Source organism: Leiobunum rupestre, chromosome 10, assembly GCF_980474605.1.
Source record: "Leiobunum rupestre chromosome 10, qqLeiRupe1.1.hap1, whole genome shotgun sequence".
Taxonomy (NCBI): Eukaryota; Metazoa; Arthropoda; class Arachnida; order Opiliones; family Sclerosomatidae; genus Leiobunum; species Leiobunum rupestre.
The window spans coordinates 12,611,557-12,635,245 of record NC_143393.1 but is presented as its reverse complement, the minus strand read 5'-3'; the positions used below and the strand labels follow the sequence as shown (position 1 = coordinate 12,635,245).

General features: G+C 36.3%; 1 protein-coding gene across 1 annotated transcript; it reads right to left on the bottom strand.

Moving 5' to 3' along the window:
- Window positions 1–8,200: 8,200 nt before the first annotated feature.
- Window positions 8,201–17,699, bottom strand: LOC149923732 (uncharacterized). The gene is made up of 6 exons (XM_090161654.1): window positions 17,485–17,699; window positions 16,834–17,426; window positions 16,382–16,756; window positions 15,266–15,900; window positions 15,213–15,215; window positions 8,201–8,260 (listed from the first exon to the last, which is right to left on the bottom strand). The coding sequence occupies exons 1-6, from the start codon at window positions 17,697–17,699 to the stop codon at window positions 8,201–8,203; spliced, it is 1,881 nt and encodes a 626-aa protein (XP_090017780.1).
- Window positions 17,700–23,689: the final 5,990 nt, after the last annotated feature.

The following is a 23,689-nucleotide window of genomic DNA, read 5'->3' as shown; positions in this document are numbered from 1 at the left end:
GAAGCTGGTGAAACCGTGGCGGACAAGGAGGTGTCATATCAATTAATCGGTTCACTACCCGAGTCTTACCAAAGTTTGGTTTCTATAATATATGATTCGTCTGATGCCGAGTTTACACTAGATGTCATAAAGAATAAATTGATCGCTGAACATAGTAAAGAATCATCAACGCCATCCACGAAAGCATTTTCGACCCAAGTGCAGAAAACATCGAAGAACTATAATAGACGTCTCAACGGTTGCTGCAATCATTGCCATCTATGGGGACATCGCTCTGCGGATTGCAGAAATAAGATAACACAGTCGAATGATAAGGATGCATGCAAGGACAGTTGAGAAAAAGGGAAACAAAGGAGCCTTTATTGCATCGGCTTTAGTTGCAGATCTTCCAGGAATACACGACTGGATAATTGACTCAGCCGCTACCCATCATTTTTGTTCCGTTCGGGAATGGTTTCATACATATACACCTTTAGTTACTGAAGCAACTATGGGTGAAGGCAAGTCGAAGGTCATTGGATGTGGTGACATTTGGTTGGAGATTGATGAAAACCTATTTAAACTACGAGGTGTTATGCATACACCAGGTATGCGTAGGAATCTCATATCAGGTCGTTTAATAGATCAAGCCGGGTTCAAGTCAATACACACTCAAAACTTACTGTTGAAAAAACAGCAAATACGGTTTATAATTTACAGCAAGGTGCAGTTGAAGTGGGTTAACAGCAGTTTGTCGTAAAATTTACAGCTTTCAGCTGTATTTTGAAGAAAACAGTAGCGACTGTAAAAATTCATATTCGTACTGTTTTTAAAATGACAGTTATATTAAAATGAACAATATGAAAACGGGGTTGACGTTTTACTTCAAAAATTCGTAAAATTTACTACACGTAGCAGTTTTTTCTGTTTTAAACGGCAAGCGCTAGTATATAAAACAACTAATTATTATTTAGTTGTCAAAACATTTTTTAAAATCGCGCAAGTTTCATTTTAGTTTTAAATAAAATAATATCTGATAAAAATATTTTTATATTCTTTTGTATAAGTAGCATCCCACGCAAAATGCTATATTAATTACAACCCTTGTTCATCGTGTACTTAATAATTTGAAACCAAGTTAATAGTTTACTTTCCTTTGGTTTTCCCTATAACTCTAAACTACAAAGGCTCGAGCTAAACATGGTCAAGTAGAGTTGTAGTCATTTTTGATATTTTCGATTAAAGTTTTCTATTGGATTATGAAAATATTTTGTCAAAGTTTTTGTTATAATAATTTCAATAATCGATACAAAAATGTATATATTTCTATCATGAATTGATTAATAAAATATTTGAAAATAATGTGATAATGGGTTGATTCGTAAATTATTTTATGAAATTTTAAGGTTGTGAATAGGTTCTGTACTAAATACGTTTGATAACTAAAACTACGGTAAACACTGGAATTTTACAAACATTGGATTTTACTGTAAAAACTGCATGCATTTACCGTATTAAATACGTCTGGAATGAAGGTTAAATAAACAGCGATACTCTGTAATTATAACTTTATTTTGCTGTATTTTTAAACAGCAGAGTGTCCAGTAAATTTAACAGGAAGCATGACATTAAAAAAAACAGTCAGAGTTGGTTGTGAAATTAACAGCATTCTGCTGGCATCTATGCGGACCGCAGCTTACTAGGAGGGGTTATACAATCATCGTGTCTGTCTGTCTGTGTGTGTGTGTGTGTGTGTGTGTGTGTGTGTGTGTGTGTCTGTCTGTCTGTTGGCTGCAAACGCGTTACCGGGGCAAAGTTCAATACGCGTTACCGGTGAAATCATGTTTAAAGGTTGGCAAAACCACCGTCTGACGGTGAGCGTTAACGCGTAAAGTTGCGATTGCGTAGGGTGCGGTTTGGTTGTTTTTTCGTTAACGTTCACCGTCGTGTTCCATTTAAATTATTGCATCGAAGTAATTCTAATGTAGCGTATTCTCTGTTGATTAAAAGCGTAAGCGCCACCCAGGTTTCGAACCCGGGCCGTTCTGCACGACAGGCGAATGTTCTACCACAGATCCACCGATAGATGTTATGCTTGTTTGAAAATTATAAACTCAGCTTAGCGGAAGAGTATATTAATGGTTTTTAAAGTCTAAATTTATTACGTATGCAATTTTAAAGGTCAAATCTTGTTTTAGCGCAGTCAGCCGAGATAAGAGGGTTAAAGGGTAGACCCTGTGGGTGGTCCACTTTGTTAGTTTTTTGTTATTGATTAACGGGTATTATTAACGACCTATATATAGTTGTGTTAATGCAAAGGCGATAATTTAACGTTTATTGCTTTAAGAGCTGGCGGTTAGTCAAGTGGCTCTCTGTGCTTTGTTGATGGTAAGGTTTTCGCTTCTTGTAAATATATTTGGTGTGGATATTTGGATATCTACGATTTCTAACGCAGTCAATGATTTCCTGGGTGTGCGAGTCATTATATGATATTGGAAATTGGATGGCATTGGTCTTTTTCATGCGGTATGTGTCACAACGTCAACTGGAAGTCTACGAGCGTGGCAATAAAATGAGCGTTAAAGATGCGGCAAGTATTTCGTAAGCGAGAAAAATAAAAATACCATCTATAGATATTTCTTTCATTAAAATTTGCTTCGTATTATATTCATCTGATAAACTTGTACTGTAAAAAGGGTTAAATTCAATTGTGCATTGTTTTAGTACGTCTAACTCACTGTTGTAACTACTTAATTTATAATATTTTGAATAAATTAAAATCGGTTGTTTCGTCTCATTTATTTTAATTTTAATTAAAATTTTATACCGGGCGGGATGGAACCGGGATTACGTTTTTAGTAAATAACCTTGAATTGCGGAGATATATCTTTAAGGTTCATCTCGAGAAATTAATAACACTAGGGACAATTCTTCCGAGGAGAGGTATATTTTGGCAAACTTGCCAACTTGTTCAGTGTGTAATAGAAGATTCACATTTTACAACTTATTGTCCAAATGGAGTTCTTGGATTTGTGGCTCATTGATCGGAAGAGATTTTCTATACTGTCAAGGCACGGGTCTTGAAAGATGAAACTGAAAGTAACTCCGTAATGGTCGATACTGACAAATTGAGTGAAATTGTATTATGGCATAAACGTCTCGGACATATTAATGAAGATGACCTGAGATATATGGCGACACACCAAATGTTGGATGGACTGAAATTTAATAAAGGAAATCTTGGTGTTTGTATTCCAAGTAGACTGGCCAAAAGTACGAGAAATAAACATCCACCACTCAAGGATATAAAAAATCAGGAGTTGCTGGAGTTAGTTCATTCAGACTTTTGGGGTCCTACGTCATTGCAGTCTTTGGGTGGAGCAAAATATTACATATTTTTCATTGGTGATAAAAGTAGAGTAATCAAGATAGAGCACAATAATAAAGCTTTTGACTGTTTCAAAAAGTACAAGAGCGAGGTCGACAACCAAACCGGACGAACCATTAAAATCTTGAGAATGGATAATGGGCTGGTTGTTTTGCGATGATAATGGCAAATATCTGAGTCTACGGACCCACGAGGGGTCGGAGTGTGCAAAAACTGGTGGCTTTACCGGGGAGTCTGGGTCCGGCTCTTGTAACCCAGCACGGGCGGTGGCGCACTGGGAGATATTAGCTCCGTCCAAATGGTCCTATCTCCACCTCCGACTTCGGTCCGGTGTGGGCTGGTAACTGGGCTTCGTCCCAGGCTAACGGAGAGGGGCCGGGCAAACTGGTGGATTGAGTAGCCTGCTGTGGGGCTGCGGGCCTCCGTATGAGGCCACGGCGGACCCATCTCCCGGCCTTTTGGGGTTCCTCCGGGATGTCCGGTGCCAGCTGTGCCGGGTTATGCGGGCTGCCGTGTGCCCACCGTTCCCCTTTAGGAGCTCCTTCCAACGGGCTTGGCTCTCTACCTTTCTAGGTAGGGTGTCGGCTGGCGTTGCCAGAGCATCCGCTCTTATTCCCACTGCTGTGTGCGAAGTGGGGGCTGGTCGACCCATTGCTGCACCTTCTGCTGGGTTGAGTGGCTTGAGTCAAGGGTGCGACCATCAGTAGTGGGGTTCTGCTACCCATGCTGGTTTTTCCGCCTGTCCGGGTCTGTGGACGCTGGCGTAGGGCATAATGATGACAGACCTCCGGTGGTGTGGTTTCAATCTTACCGGGTACACCGGGCTATAAATCTGACACATGTCTGAGCCTACGTAAGTCATTATATGGGTTGCCACAAAGTGGTAGGCAGTGGTTTGTGGAGTTGGACAAAAGCGTAACAGAGTTGGGTTTTATCAAATTACGAGGTACTAATTGCATATACTATATCCCATTTAGAATAATATTATTGGTATATGTAGACAATCTTATTGTGTTGGCGAGAAATGATAACCTTATACAAAACACGTATAATATACTTTCATCCAAATACAAGGTCAAATATATCGGACCCATTAAAAAGTTGCTGGGCGTTGTTTTCGATTTTCAAGCAAATGGAAGATTAAAAATTCACCAGACATCATACATTGAGGAGATAGCGAAGAAGTTTAAACTCACATTAGAACATCCTGTGAGCATGCCCATGGTCTACAATACTGTTCTAACGATAGCAGATTGTCCAACAACAGAAGAGGATAAAGAAGTCATGAGGAATGTTCCCTATAGAGCATTGGTTGGATCACTTTTGTTCGTCGCCCAACGAACACTTCCGGACATTCTTTTCTCAGTTATTGCTTGGTCGCAATTCAATCACAATTCTGGTCAAATTCATTGGTATCGACTTTGCCAATTATTGCGTTATGTACGTACGACCAAAACCTATGGACTTGAATATTGTGGTGTAAAGGATCCTAACCTAATATTATTTAGTGACAGTGACTGGGGTGCAGACAGAGACAATAGACGTTCGCATTGTGGGTACATTACCTATTTCCTGTGTCATGGCGCTCTATGAAACAAAAATCGGTAGCTTTATCTTCAACAGAGGCTGAATATATTGGGGTGACAGAAGCAGCAAAAGAACTGTTATGGCTTCAGCCCATTTTAGAAGAGTTAACTTTATTTAATGTTGTTATGAAAAAACCTATTATATATTGTGATAATCAATCTGCAATTGCTTTTGCCAAACATAGGATTGAAAATCAGCGTACTAAGCATATCGATATGCGTTTTCATTTTATCAGAGAGAAACTAGATGATGGAATTTTTGTACTAAAATATGTAAATACTATAATGACAATGTAGCGGATATCCTAACGAACAAAACTAGTTTTTTAAATTGTCTAAAATTGTTAAATTTAAAGGAATAATAATTAATGTTTATGTTAAATGGGAGAAGTGAAGAAAAACGGGAGTTAAATCATTTATACATAAATATAGATCACCAGATGACGCGTTCTAGTGAGCATGTTAGCCAGAGACCGTATGATTTTTTACCTCCATCACTCTCTGTCTGACAACCATGCGTTGATAGTTGCAATAATTTATGTTTCCTAATACTTTGTTATACTGTTTTAAGTTGATTAATAAATCGTTCTAGCCATGTTATTAAAACTTCATAGTGTGGTTAATTAACTAATTGCCCCTTACCTACTTCACATACAAACCCAACCCAACCGGTAAAAGTCGTCTCAAGATCTTCACTAATAACAGGCCCAAATGTTCACAAAAGAAGGTAAAAAACGTAGTAAAACGTGACTACTCATCAGTCCTACTTTACCATAAACCTTCTGAGATCGTCCAAAATATAACGGAAAATTATTTTCAACAATTAATCACAATGAAAATAATAATTTTTCCAAGACGTATTTAAGGAGAGTTTGAGGGTTCAAACCCCCTTTCCCGAAATAGATCAAGCTGGGTTGCAAACCATAAGTGGCTTTTAAATCAGAAAGGCGTGAATTTTCAACCCACCCTAAATTAAATCCTGGATACGCCTTTACATTTCTGGCTAGGAAAAATTGGCGACTACTTTGAGAAAGGTTCATTGGGCGGCAGCTAGACTTTACTCCCAAGAAGATTCATTAAAGAAAACTTCATCGTAATAAGAAGGCACCATCAAACGGGATTCGCTAGAGAGTCCCAGAAACCTCAGTTACGCCACTGACCAGATCGAGGGAAATTTCCCATAACCCCAAATATGTGAATTTAAAACGAAACTTAGGGAAATCAGGGGATAAACGACGCGAGGATAAGTTTAAATGGAAGTTAATGAAAAAAGTGGCAATCGTTGTTAAAATTGATTGCCTTTAAAAAGAATAAATACAATCATGAATGTATTCATTTCCACCATGAGTATCGAACTGCATTATTCAGTCTAGCTTCAGTTGCTGGGATATAAAGGGCTTAGTTATTAAAGCAAGTGTCGGCTCTAGGTGAAGTAGCTCTTTTTTCAAGAAATGTCGCTAGCGTCGAAATCAAAACAAGATGCTGAAGCTACATTTTGACCCAAAAGGCGGAACATAAAAGTATGCTTCGCGTTGATTGTCTCGTTTGTAAATTGGTCAATAACTTCAATTATATTAATTGTTTACAATATATTTTATATGGGATATATAGTTTAGGTTAAAGTTCACTAAGTAGAGTAAAAGTGGCCTAAATATAATACTCTATAATGGCTCTCTGACGACGTTATTGTTTCGCTATTTTGAATTTTAGCTTCAGTTCCCATTAATAGATGGCTCCACGCTCTCCACGAAAGTCATTTTTTGCGAAGATTCGGATAGATTCAGGCCCATCTCTAATAACATTGGCCTTTTAATAATACATGTGGCAATGATAGAGCCGACAGTTGCTTTAAAGCTAATAGGGCCACCATGTAGGCGACGCCACCATGTAGGCGACGCCACAAGGCGAAAGCGAGCAAATTGTGTACCACCATAAGTAACATATGTAATAGAATTATGACATTTCTAACACCAAGCTCAACAGAAGCTAGATGTGATTAGCTCTAGGTATTTAATAATCCCTTTAATTATAGACTGAAAATCTAAAATAACACAACCTTCAGACACAAAGATGATCTTTAAAAGTTCAATTTTATGTTCCGATTCAAATTTTATCCTTATTTTTATAACGTTATTTTAACTGTTGAAAGCGAGGGTACGCACATTCAAGGAAATCCCGTGACACTTTAAAAGAAATCCGAAATCCAGATAGGATAGTAAAAGTACCCCTCGCGTTGATCGGGACTAGAGAGGGAAGGATGACGTAAGTTTTAAGGAACCAATGGGATGCCGTACCGATTTGCTTGATATTTAAAGGGCGAAGCATACTCTTAAAGCGTGAGGTGGCTAGAAATCAACTAAAAATAGTCATTCTCCGAAAGTAATAAAGCAAGTTTCGGCTCGACATGAAGTAGCTCTTTTTTGCTAGCGTCGAGCTCTAAACAAGATGCTTTCGCTACATTTTGACCCAAATGGCGGGACACGAAAGAACAAAATATATTATGGGATAGATAGATTAGGTTAAAGTCCACTAAGTAAAGTATAAGTTGTCTAATTATAATACTCTACAATGGTTCTGTGTCGACGTTATCATTTCGCTATTTTGAATTTTAGCTTCCTTTGCCATTAATAGATGGTAAAGTCGTTTTTTCGAAGAATCGTCTATATTCATTGCAATCTCTAATAACAAGGGCCTTATCATTATACAGATGGCAATGATAGAGGGCCCGACAGTTGCTTTAAACAGCTAATGATTTATATGGTAATTGGCGAAAGATAATAAAAAACAAGTTACTTATCGCTGAACCAGACCAGAATGTATTCGTTTTTTTTTATATATATTTTTCAATTTGAGCCCTCCCCCCAAACTAAAACCCAGGCTATGCCACTGATACATTCTTTTAATTTGCTTCTAAATTTCCTGTTTACTAAAGAATACATCCATTTTTGGTCAGACTAGAATTAAAAACATTAGCGTTCGGAAAATAGGGAATTGCATACGTATGATTAATGACGTTACTGATGGATCCGGCCAGACTCGAGCGGACGCCTCGACCAAACTTTGTTCGTTCCTCGCGTTGGGCGACAGACTGAGAGCGAAAGCGGGAATTACCAGACCAACAATTAATGAGATCAACTGGACGGGGCCAGAGAACCCCAACCGCCTGCAAGAACGGCGCGTTTCTCTGAAGGCCGCGACCCCACTCTAAAAAAACCCTAATTACTTATTCTCTGTGTAGAGTCCGTTTTCAGGCGGACGCCATAACAAAAGCGGGGCTGCCAACAATACTGTTTCCCGCGGACAAAAGCTGCAAAACACGCCGAATTTTTTAAAAATTATTAAAGTGGCTAGATGGGGCTCCGATGCCTATTATCCAGGGTCGCTATTGTCAAAATAGAAAAAAATATTAAAATATTAATAATATTGTTATTATTAATATTATTATTAAATAGAAATCAATAATTAAATTAATATTAAATAGAAATCAAGAATTAAATTAATATTAAATAGAAATCAAGAATTAAATTAATATTAAATAGAAATCAAGAATTAAATTAATATTAAATAGAAATCAAGAATTAAATTAATATTAAATAGAAATCAAGAATTAAATTAATATTAAATAGAAATCAAGAATTAAATTAATATTAAATAGAAATCAAGAATTAAATTAATATTAAATAGAAATCAAGAATTAAATTAATATTAAATAGAAATCAAGAATTAAATTAATATTAAATAGAAATCAAGAATTAAATTAATATTAAATAGAAATCAAGAATTAAATTAATATTAAATAGAAATCAAGAATTAAATTAATATTAAATAGAAATCAAGAATTAAATTAATATTAAATAAAAATTAGAGAAAAAATTAATATTAAATAGAAATCAAGAATTAATTTAATATTAAATAGAAATCAAGAATTAAATTAATATTAAATAAAAATTAGAGAAAAAAATAATATTAAATAAAAATTAGAGAAAAAATTAATATTAAATAAATTTTAAAGAAAAAAATTAATATTAAATAAAATTAAAGAATAAATTAATAATAATTTAAAATGAAATTAAAAATAAAATTAATGTTAACCTACAATTAACTTGAATTAAGCAGTAAATTAATGTTAACCTACAATTGAGCAGTAAATTAATGTTAACCTACAATTGAGCAGTAAATTAATGTTAACCTACAATTGAGCAGTAAATTAATTTACTGCTCAATTGTAGGTTAACATTAATGTTAACTTACAATTGAGCAGTAAATTAATATAACCCAACAATTGGGTCTAGTAAATTCATGTTAACCTACAATTAACTTGAATTGAGCAGTAAATTAATATTACCCTACAATTAAGCAGTAAATTAATATTACCATACAATTAAGAATTAAATGAACTTTAAATTTATTAAACTAATTAAAAATTGAAATATTATTATTATTCGGTTTTACGAATGTAGATGGCGACGGACTATAGTTAGCATTTTGCCAGCTTGTTTCTCGCGAATTGAAATAAATACCGCCGGAGAAACGCACAGCTGGCAACGCTGTTGCGGTAATAAAAGGCCAAGGAGCATTTCGCGTTCGAATGCGACGCTAGCGCCGCAGCGGCTTCGGGATAAATACCAACCAACAGCTCGGGTCGACCGGAGGGACCCCAATTAACGGCGCAATTCTTTCCACCAGGGGGCGCGCGCTTGGATTCTAAGCTTCCTCCGAGGCCTGTCCTCTGTGGGCTCTCGATCTTCTGCAATTTAAGGATGGAGGCTCAACTAGAATGGGATATTTCCGTTACGCTTACCGTTCAAGTTATATTAAGGCTATTAGTGGACACCGACCTTTGACCACGACACTCGCGAAAGGGGTTGAAGTTTGTCAATAGAGATTAAGTTCGTACGTCGAAACGCGTAGGGGAAACGCGTTAACGAAATTTGGTTTTTGATGGGAAACTGGTTTTTAATAACCTTTTTTAAGGACTTGGCCCAAAGCTGCAGACAAATTCGATTAACTCATACGTTTTCGCGTTTAATCTGATAATTTTCGTATTTTCCGTTCTGAAAGTTTTATAAATATTACGAACTGATAATTTTCGTATTTTAAGGTCTGAAGGTTTTATAAATTTTACGATCGGATAATTTTCGTATTTTCCGGTCTGAAAGTTTTATAAATTTTACGATCTGATAATTTTCGTATTTTCCGGTCTGAAAGTTTTATAAATTTTATGATCTGATAATTTTCGTATTTTCCGGTCTGAAAGTTTTATAAATTTTACGATCTGATAATTTTCGTGTTTTCCGGTCTGAAAGTTTTATAAATATTACGAACTGATAATTTTCGTATTTTAAGGTCTGAAGGTTTTATAAATTTTACGATCGGATAATTTTCGTATTTTCCGATCTGAAAGTTTTATAAATTTTACGATCTGATAATTTTCGTATTTTTCGGTCTGAAAGTTTTATAAATTTTAGAATCTAATAATTTTCGTGTTTTCCGGTCTGAAAGTTTTATAAATTTTACGATCTGATAATTTTCGTGTTTTCCGGTCTGAAAGTTTTATAAATTTTACGATCTGATAATTTTCGTATTTTCCGGTCTGAAAGTTTTATAAATTTTACGATATGATAATTTTCTTCATTTTCCGGACTGAAAGTTTTATAAATTTTACGATCTGTTAATTTTCGTATTTTCCGGTCTATAAAGTGTAGACAATTTGGCGCCTGATAATTATATAAAATTTCTTGTTTGATAATTTACCAAAAGGCCGTGCCTGTTAAGTCTATAAAAAATCGCGCCTGATTATTTTATAGAATATAGAGTATAATAATTCTATAAAAACTCCCATTTGATAATTTTACAAAAATTCGTGCTTATTAAGTCTGTAAAAATTCGCGTCTGATAATTTTACAAAAAAATGGCATATCTGATAATTCTATAAGAAATCGCGTTTAATAATTCTATAAAAATGGCATATCTGATAATTCTATAAAAAATGGCATATCTGATAATTCTATAAAAAATGGCATATCTGATAATTCTATAAAAAATCGCGTTTAATAATTCTATAAAAAATGGTATATCTGATAATTCTATAAAAAAATAGCTTTTAATAATTCTTTAAAAAATGGCATATCTGATAAATCTATAAAAAATGGCATATCTGATAAATCTATAAAAAATGGCATATCTGATAATTCTATAAAAAATTGCGTTTAATAATTCTATAAAAAATGGCATGTTTGATAATTCTATAAAAAATTGAATATCTGATAATTCTATAAAAAAATCGCTTTTAATAATTCTTTAAAAAATGGCATATCTGATAAATCTATTAAAAATCGCGTTTAATAATTTTATAAAAAATAGTTTCTGATCATTTTACTAAAAATTGCTTCTGAACTTTGACTACTTCAGTAATACGGACTGATCCAATTGACTGAGCGGCAACTGCAAGAATGAATGTTCGTATATCCCCACGGCCCTACGTGCATGACGCCAAGTTTGGTGGAAAGTGGGACGAAATCAAATGGGAACTATTTATTAGCGAGCACCTCTCTCCTCGCCTGCCTCCAAAACGAAACCAAGAAACTGCCGCGGCGACTCGGACACTCGCTGTTGTCATCCCAGCTCGCGAGGGCTTCAAGGACTAGGAGAGGAGTCAGTCTTTTTCGAAAGCGGCCGCGCCTTAAACCTTCAGTGTCGGGTTGAGCGACTCTCGTTAGGCGACAGTTGGCTACGAGATGGGAAACTACTCGAAGATGGTCATATCCTTGGGTTTTATTTGTCGGTGGTTAATTTGGGATTTGGTCTGGGGGTCCGTTGGCTGTTGAGGTCCAGAGTCGTTTTCCGCACCATCAATGGCTCATGATCAGCCTCGCGATCACCTCCCGCCCGAGGAGGACGCCAACTTTCCCCCGTTATTAATCATACACTTTATTGTACACTAGCGAAGCCTAACGAAGGCAGGGATGGGCATTTTGATGAAAAAGTCGCTCTCACCGCCTCGATATCAGCTCACGCTCATTTCAGAGACGAAATAGGCGCTTAAATAAAACATCTTCCCAGAAACTGCCAAGAAGTAATATTTCCGACAGCCAGGACTCATAAGTTATTATTTATATAGTGCTTGTTGAAATATTAGAAAGCTGGAAACTTTCTCGAACGTAACATCGCTTTTTGCTAAGCCTTAACATGCCAAAAAGGTTACCTGGTTAAAAGGAAACACTTGTTGCATACCGTACTGCAAAAGTAATATGTTTACTTCTAAAGGAATGAGTTTTCATCTTTTTCCAAAAGATAATTTTATACGAAATGAATTAACTCTGCCTCCATGAGAAGCTTTAAAATTGCCCGGTATTATAAAAATATTACATATAATTTTAATTATGTATACCATAAGAGGATGATAATAATAACAATATTATCTTCTAATACTTACAATTGTTAGTTTTAGTAACATTATATATTTTACCTTAAAATATATTATCGAAAATTAACATTAGTATGTTCCTTATACACGTGAGCCGACGCGTTTCTTATCCGACGCAAAATTCACATGAGGGCAAAAACGCGTCTGCCATTGGCTTATATATGACTTTTTGGCTAGCCATTCTAACCGTTTAACCGACCAACCGGAAATAGCTTCTTCCCAGATGAATTTGGAGAGGGGAGTAGAAACCGAGTATCTTTTATTGAAGCGTCCATTGGCGACCTCTCTCTTTTCGCGCTCATTTGGAAATTGTAAATCGGAGCTAGTCTCTTTTCGCACTTCTATGGAGATATCAAATCGGCGCTCCCCTCATTTAAAAAACATTTTCGCGCTCACTTTCGCTCAATAACTTCCGAAATGAGTTTGAGCGGTGCCCATCTCTGATTACGAAGCCTATTTCCCTTTTTTGTCCCGAATCTCCTTTGAATGGGAAATATCGCGATGATGAAACGCGCGTCCCGAAAGAGGCTCGAATTCCTCGGAGAAAGCTCTTTTTACCGTTTGTTACTTCGACTTGGTTTACTCGGAATTAATTTCCAATTCTACGCTGGCGCACAGTTAATTCGGCATATGGGAATACGCTCTCTTTCCACTATCGAACGGATCGATGCCCTCTCTCAACAGGGACATTTTACTCGCTACGCTGTTGCTTCATATTTACAATTCCGAAAGCCCGACAAATATAGGAACCCTTGCTACCGAAGGGCTGAGAAAACTGGTGTCGTGACGATAAAACATTATCATTTTATAAATCTTGGGAAATCCGTGAAAATATTACAAATATCGATAAATACGGAGAAATCTACAAGAAGTAGCGGATTAAAAATCTTGGGAAATACGTGGGAATTATTGGAAATATTAAATATTTCTTAAAACACAGAATTCTACAAGAAATATAGGAAATCCGGTGGTAGATAAAAAAATCGGAAATTCGTATCAATATTGTCCAGAAATACTAAATCTTTTCAATATTTCTGAAAATCCAGATATCTACAAGTAATTTAGGAAATCCGAGAAATCTGGGGAATTATTAGATATTTCAGGAAATCTATAAAAATATGAAGAAATATATTCAATACTAACAAGAAATATAGGAAATATGAGAAATCCGAAGAAATATTGGAAATTTATAGAAATGTGAAGAAATATTTTCAAATCGACAAAAAATTTTAATTTCTGGAACCACACAAATCAAAAAAAAAAATTTAATTTCTGGAACCACACAAAAATACACAAATCTACAAGGAATTTAGAATATAGCAGAAAACCGTTGAAATATTGGAAATCTATAGAAATATGAAGAAATATTTTCAATATTTCTGGAAATTTATAGAAATACGAAGAAGTATTTTCAATTGTTCTGGAAATACAGAAATCTGAGGTAAAGGTAAATTAAGAAAATTCCTTTCGATCAAGTATAATAGTTAATTCGGTGGTTTCTGGATTGGTGAGTTTGAAACTTTGAAAATAAAACCTACAATAAAACATAACTATTATAATTGTTTATCTCAACTCAGGGCAAATTCGGCATAAAAATGAACATGATAAAAATCCATATTTTTAGAAATTTTTAGAAATTGAGGTACTTGACTTTTGTGGATTTTTCCAAAATTTTACTGTATTTTTAAAAAATGAATGAATTTTTATTGGGGGTGGTTTTGTTTTAAAAATTTGGAGAATTTGTGTATATTCTGAAGGAAATAAAATTTATTTAGATAAAAATGAAAAATACGCTAGTTATAAAGCAAATATATAAAATCAAAAGAAAAAAAAAGTTTTATCTTTTCATCTAACACGATCTTGATGTCTGGGTTCCCATTTCACGACAGACAAATTGAAGCTGAGTGGGTAAATCTTAAATAGACGAGTAAAGGAAACCGCTTTCCATTTAAAATATTTTTACGAACTTCCGAAGGTATTGTGGGTAGGAAAGGAGAACCTGATTGGCTATTACGGGAGTCTGCGCAGAACCTATATTATCCTACTCGTACACTTACAAAATGCTCCTGCGAAGTGGCGGTTCAGTGTTCCACATCTTAAACTAATTTATTTAATTATTAAGTTTTAACAATTAAAACGGTTTTGAAATAAGAAAAACATACTTCCTGAAGATGAACTTAACAACTAGACAAAAAAAAAGGTATGATATTATTCAAATCTAACTTTAAAAATGTTTTTCGGACCAGGCTTAAGTTCTTTGAAAGTGTTTTAAATGAAGCAGGGGCGGATTTACACATTTCCCAAGAGTAGGCTGTTCACATTTTGCCGCCCTTACATTTACATTTGTCAGTTTCTATATAATTTTTTATAATTCAACCATTTGGTTGAAATTGCACAAGAAATAGTTTTTGGGTAAATATATATATTTTTTAAAATTAGCTAGGCTAATACCCTAGGCAGCACCACAAGCCCAAGTCGCAAGCGACTTTTTTTTTGCCTTATTTAAGAGTGGCCCTTCATGCCACGTGAACTTACCGTTAACCTCAGCAAGTTTTGATGGAAAGGAGAAACCGAAGATCTCGAGGTAAAACCCCTTTAACCAGTGGGGAGAGTACTTTCAAACTCTACGCAAGAGCTGTTCCGGGTTTTCACCCAGGACCACAAGCTGGGATCGAACCCGGCTTCTCTCGCGGCGAGGCGAGAGTGCTAACTACTCCGCCACCTCAACTGAGCTAATCAAAGCTCAATCATGTAACGACTAATAAGGCGGTGTATTACAAAATAATGTACATTTGGTAAACGTAATTAAATAATATTTATTGCGCTTACTTACAAACTGTTAAAAAATAACAAATTGAATTAAGTTATAAAAATATCTTACAATACCTTTTTGCGCGATTTTTTGGTGGCAAAATCATCGATTATATCGTCGTAAGTAACCTTGTTCATTAATTCCGACTCTATGCTCAAAAGAGCTAAAGCGTTTAATTTTTCTTGACTTAAGGTCGATCTCAGATAATTTTTTACAGTTTTTAGACAAGAAAAGCTTCTCTCACCCGAACAATTTGTCGCTGGAGTACATAATGCCATACGAAGAGCTATGTCCAAGTTAGGATAAACGTTCTGCAAATTCTGTTTTCGCAGAAACGAAGATAGACTTTCTAATGATTCAGAATCTGGTTTTACCAAAACTCTTTCCGAAGAAATGTGGCTTTGAAAATGTATGCATTCTTGAACTAAGTCAGTCTCTAAATCATTAGAATACATTGCTTCCAAGGAAAGGGCTTTTTTTGTAAGGCTTGATGATGACAATTCACCCATTTTAGTCAGAAATGAAAACTTCTCATTGAACTTGTTGTAGGCATCCTGCCTTTTTTCTAATTCGGATACCAGTCTATCAATGATGACGGGAAATGTGTTAACCCTGAAAGTATCACTCGCGTTCATTTTCATTTCTTCATCAGGTGTTTCATCATATTTTTTTTCTTTTCGGTTGTCTTTTTCCCATGTTTTTTTGTGTACTGCTTAAACACACTTAATTCCATCGCCTTTTCTTCGAAATACTTGAAATTTTCTCGTTGTTCTACGAAAAACTTTCTTTCCAAAACAACATTCCACACAACAACCATTAACGCGGTTTCCAGTTGTTCTAATTTCAAGAGAATTCCCTTCACTTCGTTTCGTGAGACAGGCTTTTCGGTACAATCATCCCTGATTTTTTCCAAAGTTTTAAGGATTTCGTACCAAGAGTCTCTCAAACTTCTACATGCATCCTCTCTAGCTGACCAACGTGTGAGGTTTACTCTCTGTAGCGTTTTCCCTTCTCCGATTTCATTCATTAATTTTTTACAAACAAAACGTAAATTTCTTGGAGCAACATGAAGAAGCGACAAGCTTCTGTGCAATATTCAGCTACTAAATTTAAAGAGTGGGTAGAGCAAGGAACGAAAAAAGCAAACGGTGCTTGGCTTTGAATTTTAGCTTGTAAGCCATTGTATATACCAGACATATTCGCGGCATTATCATATGATTGTCCACGACAGTCTTCAATATTTATGCCCAAGGTTTTTAGTTCCAAAGTAATGGCAGAAAACATATCTTCAGCTTTATGTGCCACTGAGGGCAAAAACTTGAGAAATCTTTCACAGGGTTCTCCTATTTCCAAAACGTATCGAATCACGAGGGTCAGTTGGTCCACGTGTGCTATATCTGGTGTTGAATCGATGATTAAGGAACATAATTTCGCCCTTCTTATCTCGTCTCCAATCTGCTTCAAGACTTTATGACCCATCAAGTGAATAAACTCATCGCAAACGGTCTTTGATAAGTAGCTGGTACTTCCAGATCCTTGATTACCAAACCGTTCAATATGACTGGCTAAAAAGGATCGAACTCAGCTAACAGTTCCAAAATCATAAAATAATTTCCGTTGTGTGTATCACCGAACTTTTCACTTTTTCCTCTAAAAGCGAGACCTCTTGAACACAGCCGCTTCACTACAGCAACAACCCTCTTCAAAACGTTTCTCCAATAAGTAATTTCTTCATTAATTTGGAGATGCAGTAAATTGTCGATTCGACCATCAATCTCACTTCTAGTTTTCAGACTAATGATACAAGATTTATGACGCGCAGAGTTTTCACGCTGAGCTACTCTGTGTTCCGCGTTTTTCCAATCATTAAATCCTTCGATCTCAAACTTAGTTTTATTCTCCAATGGACCGAATACCAAACAAGGTCCGCAATATAGGGAACTCTTACTTTCAGAATAAACCAGCCAATTTCGGCCCTTCACTTCATTGTTTTTCATTTTTCTTTGAAAGATACTCACTGGTAAGAAACGACGCTGATCAGCATATAGTTTTTCACTTTTAGAGAAGTCGGAAGACTTGTTTTGATTGAAGCCGCATCTTGCGATAATCTCCCTTAAGGTATCATTGATTTCCCAAAAGGCTGGATCTTTGTTTAGATTTACTGTTGTTTGTACTTGGTTATCATTTAATGACTGAGTCTGAGACGCATCTTCAATGTTGAGGCTGCTATGATTTCTTTTCGTCAAGAACATAATTGTCAGTTTTTTCTAAAGTGGATGGTTCAACAGATGACTGTTGAGCTGCAGAGTTCAAATCCGTTTCATCTTTTCCTGATTGAATTGTCTCAGTGCATGTTGTTGAAGTTCCTGATCTTTCGTCACTACTTCCACTTTTAAAAAAACGGTCAATTTTTATCGTTTTACGGATAATTTGCTCTTGTTCTTCTTTTTTTAATTTGGCCTTCTTTTTATACTCGGCTCCACTAAGTCGCTTTCTCCCATCACTCATTCTAACAATTTTTTATTCAAGAACTGAATCCGAAATGAAAAAGATGAAATTGCACAGCTTCCGAAGTACCTAATTAAAATGGAACATTTGAAGTACTTTGAGGGAAAGAAGAATTCTTCCGAAATATCTAATATTTCTTTTGGCACGATGAATTGTTTATTCCAAATTATTATTTCTATGTTTGCTTCATTAAAAAAGACTCGAGTCCGACATTTCTTCAAAATTATTTCTAATTTGCCTTAGCAAGTTAAAGTGAAGTAGAGTAGAACTCGTAACTCGTTAAAGTGCACATGTGAATGATGTGATACTGATAAAGGTATTTTAATTTTTAACAGAGTTAAATTGTTTGCACGTGTTCGAATTTTCGGTATACTATAGACTATAGAGAAGAATAACTATAAAGGTATTAAAATTATATTTTCCCATCATATCTTACGTAGAAACTTTGAATTAGTAGGAATTAAAACATATTATATAACGGTATATTAGTTTTACCTAAACACATTATTAGGTCTTCTTGTGTGGTCGTGCACCCTACTACATCATATGGAAGTTAGAGGGAAACGATAAAGGTTTAATTTTACTTTCAGGCGTTTCGGTTATGTAAAATTTTCGATTCCGAAGGTTAATTCAGGATGAATATTGAATAAACTTGGTTAACAATAGCCAATAACGAATACCAATATGTATCAATGCCATGTAAAATTAATGCAGTAATAAAAAACTACAGAAAATAAAAAACTTGAGTGATCTACACGGTATCCAACAGACTCCAACTATCCGTATAATCTGTGTCCGTTTGACTCCTGACTCCGGAATCCGTTAATCAAAAAACTACACACAATCGGGTAAAACTTCGACGGAGTAGCACCAGAGAGTGTAAAGATTATGAGAGGCGTCTCTTCCTATTCCCGTAACGTTAAAATTTCGTACAAGATTTTGAGAGCGCGCGCCCATAGGAGAGGTTACGATACTATCCGACACACGATGTCGCTACTGGAATTTGTTTTAATTTTGTAAACATCCGGAAAGTATTTTTCATCAGTCATGACTGTTAAACATAGTTGAATTATGCTAATTTTAATTTAAAATTAATAAAATTCAATTCCATGAAAAATAAAGAAACGTAAGTACAAGAAAGCATACTATTTATAATATTTTGATACTAAAAGAATTAATTTGTTTGATTAACCAAGGAAATTCATTGGAGATTTTATGAAATGGCCGAGGCTTAACGAGAACAGAGCGGTATAAATTAAAATAATACGAGGAAACATTGAAGTTAGTAAAATGAGATTAATGTTGTATTTTTAACAGTTTCCTATCTATCTTTTCTGGGTTTTCATGTATTCATGGTTGATATCTTGTTTTTTAAGGGAACTATGTATGCAGAATTCTATGAAAAAAGATATCATGTTTTGGTATGCAGTTGCACATGCAGAATCTTCATTAGCTTTAAAATATTTCTTGTCAATTCTTTGAATGATGAATCTCTCCAAACGTCCTTTAATATTTGTCATGTGCGATAAAAGCTTAAAACTGGTGTCAAATACTTCATTTGTCTCCATTACAAATTTGAAGAAACTATCAGTTGGTACGATGAGGCTGCCGAAAGAAGAATTCTTTGCTGTTTTGAAAGCTTTAAAGTAAAAGAGCAGATTTGTTGGGTCAACAATTGGATTGTCTTTTTTGAGTTGACTTATGCAAGAAGAGCATTGAAGGTTTGAGTAGCAGCGGTGAATTAGATATCCTGAAATGTAACTAAGAACATTTTGTTTTAGCACGTTTGGACTTTCAATAGAATTACAAAATTCTAAGTCTTCATCGGAACATTGCCCCTGGCTTTGCGAGACTACAAGATTTTCAAAATTGGAGAAATCTTCATCCGGTTCTGGAGCTGCAGTTTTAAAAGTGTCAATGATTAAAATCATCAATGCAATTAGAATCCGGTGGTTTCAAGAGATTATTCACAGAGGTAGCCCGGTATGCAGCTCGAAATTGTTGTGGATTCGGATGATCACGGTTGCCTCCTTTCTGTCTTATAGATCCAAGAAAATTATCTACAAAAGCTTGGCTAATCCTGTCCGTTAATAAAAACTTAAAACCAAAATTATCCTTTAGATCTTCCCAGAGGAGTAGCAAGGCTTGAATTGAAATTACCATTTTCTGAAATTTCCAATGGTGTAGAGTCTTTAAAACTGAAAATTGTTGGCACAGCGGATGGTGTGAGCCTATTTTTAGTTCTAATATTCATGAAACTGGCATCAATGAAATGATTCGCGCAAATTCTATGGTTAACGTGTAAATATTCCGTAGTTTTATTTGTAAGCCCATCATTATTTACATTTTTCAGCCACAAAATAGAACTAAAATTTATATTAAGTTAATATGCCAATAAGCCTATCTAATGAAAATGCGAATTTACCAGTCTTTTTCCTTTGGAAACTTAAAAAAATATAAACAAGGATTTCTTGTTTTCGATATTTTACAATTTAAAACGGAACAATATACCCCAGACATACTAAATTATTTAAAAACCTTGTAAAACTAGCATTAAAAATCTGGAAAGTTTTTGTGTCTCTTTTAAACCTAACATCGAAACGCACGCGCTGTGAGAACGGCGCCACTGGTGGCGCCATCGCTCTTACGTTAGTAGTGGACATTATTGGGAAAAAAAGTTAGTACGCTTTTTTGAAAGAGAGACGCCTCTCATAATCTTTACACTCTCTGGTAGCACGAACTTCTATCTAAGGTTATTACTACGTTAGTAGCCGCCGGACTCAGGAAAACAAAATTCGTATTTGGAATCTTGGATAATACTAATACAGATGCATTTATATTTATTATTTATAGTTTACTCCGTAACTTAATTTTTAACGTGTATCAGATACATTTTGCAGGAAATTTATTTATATTTTTTAAATAAAATTAAGACAACTTCCAAACGCCGCCACTGCGCCAACTAAAAAAAATTGCTTACCTAATAGTCCTAGAAATGTTTGCACCCCCCAAAACCCTTGCGCCCGTACGCAGTTGCGTACCCTATTTCGCCGCCCCTGAGCAGTAGTCGGACTTGTATCAGTGGGCCCAGTGGGGAGTAGTCCCGGTAGTGCAAAGAGTGTAAAATATATTTACCGCAATTTTGCTCTCTTCTCACTCATACAAAGTATGGGCAGAGGCCGATTACTGGTTGGGGGCCAGGAACTGGGTGTTTTACCATAGAACTTATAGAAGTTTGCGGTACGTTGAATGTACAATGAAATTGAATAGGGAAAAGTCACCGGAAAATGTCTTGTAGACTTCTTTAGTTGCAAGACATCAGAAAATTCTGTCCCCAAATTTTCCACCCCTAAAATCTGCCGCCCTAGGCTCCAGCCTTCTCAGCCTTATGGTAAATCCGCCACTGAAACGAAGATTTAAGTTTACCAAAAGGAAAGCTTCAACAACCTATAACGCAGCACTTTGTACCACCCTGGACACTCATTTAACAAAATTAATTTAAACTAATTATATTTAATAATAGTAAAACTATAAGAGATCGTTTATGTATATCGTAAACAAAATATGACAACATAAGCAGCCGACGTTCATAGACCAATGAAAAAAGACTGATAGTTGTAAAAATCAGCCGTAAGATGTCGCTAACATCACAAATATTACATGACTAGGCCTGATAGCCATAATTTTATTCCCCCTTTTTAGTTCCGCATCGATATCAGTGGTGTAGTCGGGCCAGGGCGGGGCAGGGCGTCGCCCCGGTGCTTTTTTCAAAGGCAGGGCCCCGCCCTGCCTTGGTTTTTCCATTTTGCCAGGGCGGGCCCTGTCTCTTTTTTTCAACTTGCCAGGGCGCGCCTTGCTTCTATTTCGTATATCATTTTTCTGGAATAAAGGGTGTGTGAATTTATGATAAATTTTGCCCGCAGAAAAATACCAGAACAAGTTCAAATCGTTACCTAGGTACGGCCAGCTTCGATCACGTTAAAAATTGAAGTTAGACGTACATTTATAGATTTAAGATTTAAGATTTATTGGTAAACCCATACAAAGTACAACCCCTTGAAATGGGGGCGGCGTCACCAAATTAAAGGGAGCACGGTTTAAAAACAATACACAACATTAAACCAAATATATAATATATAGTAATGGAAAGTATCAAATATAAGTTACAGAATGCAACAATAAAATTATGTATATAACGAATAAACATTTAAATTCCTATATATTTTCACGACGCCACTTATCTTTATTAGCCCTCCAGGTAACCAGAATGTGTTTAACTATATACAAGTTATTAAAATTTCTCGACAATCCAAGGGCTTCCTCTAAGGAGATTTCCGGATTCCGCACGCGCCATTCAAAGATATCTTCATCGCTTTCACCAACCGTACAATGAAAGAGTACATGGGCGATGTCTTCATAGGCATTCCCACACAGCTTGCAGGCTGGTTCAAAACCAAACAACCGATGTTGCCTCTCTCCCGTCAGAAGGCAGCCCGTTCTAGCGCTCGAACAGGAGGCCACTTCACCAAGAACCATCATAACACGATTCGGTTTGTGGCTTCTGTTTCACTAGGTAGAGCTTCAGACTATTCTTGCTTTTGACATCATTACGCCAACGCCTCTCCGCCGCTTCATGAACAACTCGCACTACTACAGCAGCCCATTCTCTCTCGTTCGTCGCTGTATTCCGGGTCGTGCCATTGCCAAAGACACGATCAAGCTGTGCCATACGCTTAAGTAGCCTGATCTCAACTCCTTGAAGCCTCAGCGATCTAAAAACTAGGCCAGGAAGCATGGACGCCGGAATAAGTAACAGCCGCCCTAGGTATTTCAGCTTATTCGTAGCTTCACGTTCCTCCATGCTGCTCCAACCCATTTCCCATTTAATTGCAGCCTTAGCTGCAAAAGGGCCCGCCGAAAGTGCAACACGGCCAAATTATCTCTGAGCATATTCAAAGGCTGTGATTGAGACCCGGGAATACGGTAGAACATCGTTTGCATACGTGATGGCGGGTACCGCCACAGCTTTCCACAAAGTCCTATATACACTATGATCCATCCGCCATATTCTTGACCGCCCACCGTAGACGAGTAGCTTTAGCTACAAGGTTGCGCTCATGATTTTCCATATAGTTAGGCTTGGAACAGAACAGGACACCAAGATAGCTTTACTCTTCCACCAATTCCAAAGAGGTGTTTTGCAACGTAAAGGGGACCTAGCTAGCTTCCTTTGACGTACCAAACATCAAAACTTTTGATTTCTCTGGGCTAAACCTTAACGCCTTGGAATTAGCATAAGCGGAACATCTATCCAACAGCTCCTGTAAATCCGCCGCAGAATGTGCCAAAAGAAGAATGTCATATGCAAACAGTAAGCAAGGGATCGACACTTGGCCAACAGAGGCACCTTTATCCTTCTCCACCTTTTCGATCTTAGCGCCAACTCCCGACTCGGACAAACTCACCGCAAGGCCATTGATATAAGAAATAAACAGTACGGGGGACAATGGGCACCCCTGACGCAAACCTCCACCACACCTCAACGACTCAGTAGTAACACCTTGGGCTGTGTATATATACGAGCTATCAGCGTACAGTTTTTGAATTTGGCGAACGACACTCGGGACAAAGCCGAAGCCACGCAACGTTTTCCACAACTTATCATGATTGAAACTGTCGTACGCCTTGTGAAGGTCAAGAAACGCAGAATATAGAGCGAGCCCCTGCTTCTGATAGAGTTCAACCAGCTGAGAAAGCACAAAATATTGTCCGAAATCCTTCTACCTCTTCGAAAACCATACTGAGCTTCATCGAGCAAGCCGTTTAATTCCATATACCCGCTAATGCGTTCTTTCCAAAGTATGGCATACACTTTGTAGAAGACCGACGTTACTGCTATAGGACGATAGGAACTGAGTTCTTGATCAGTCTTTCCCTTTCCTTTGAAAACCATAGTAACACGTGACTCTTTCCGCTATCCGGAATATCAT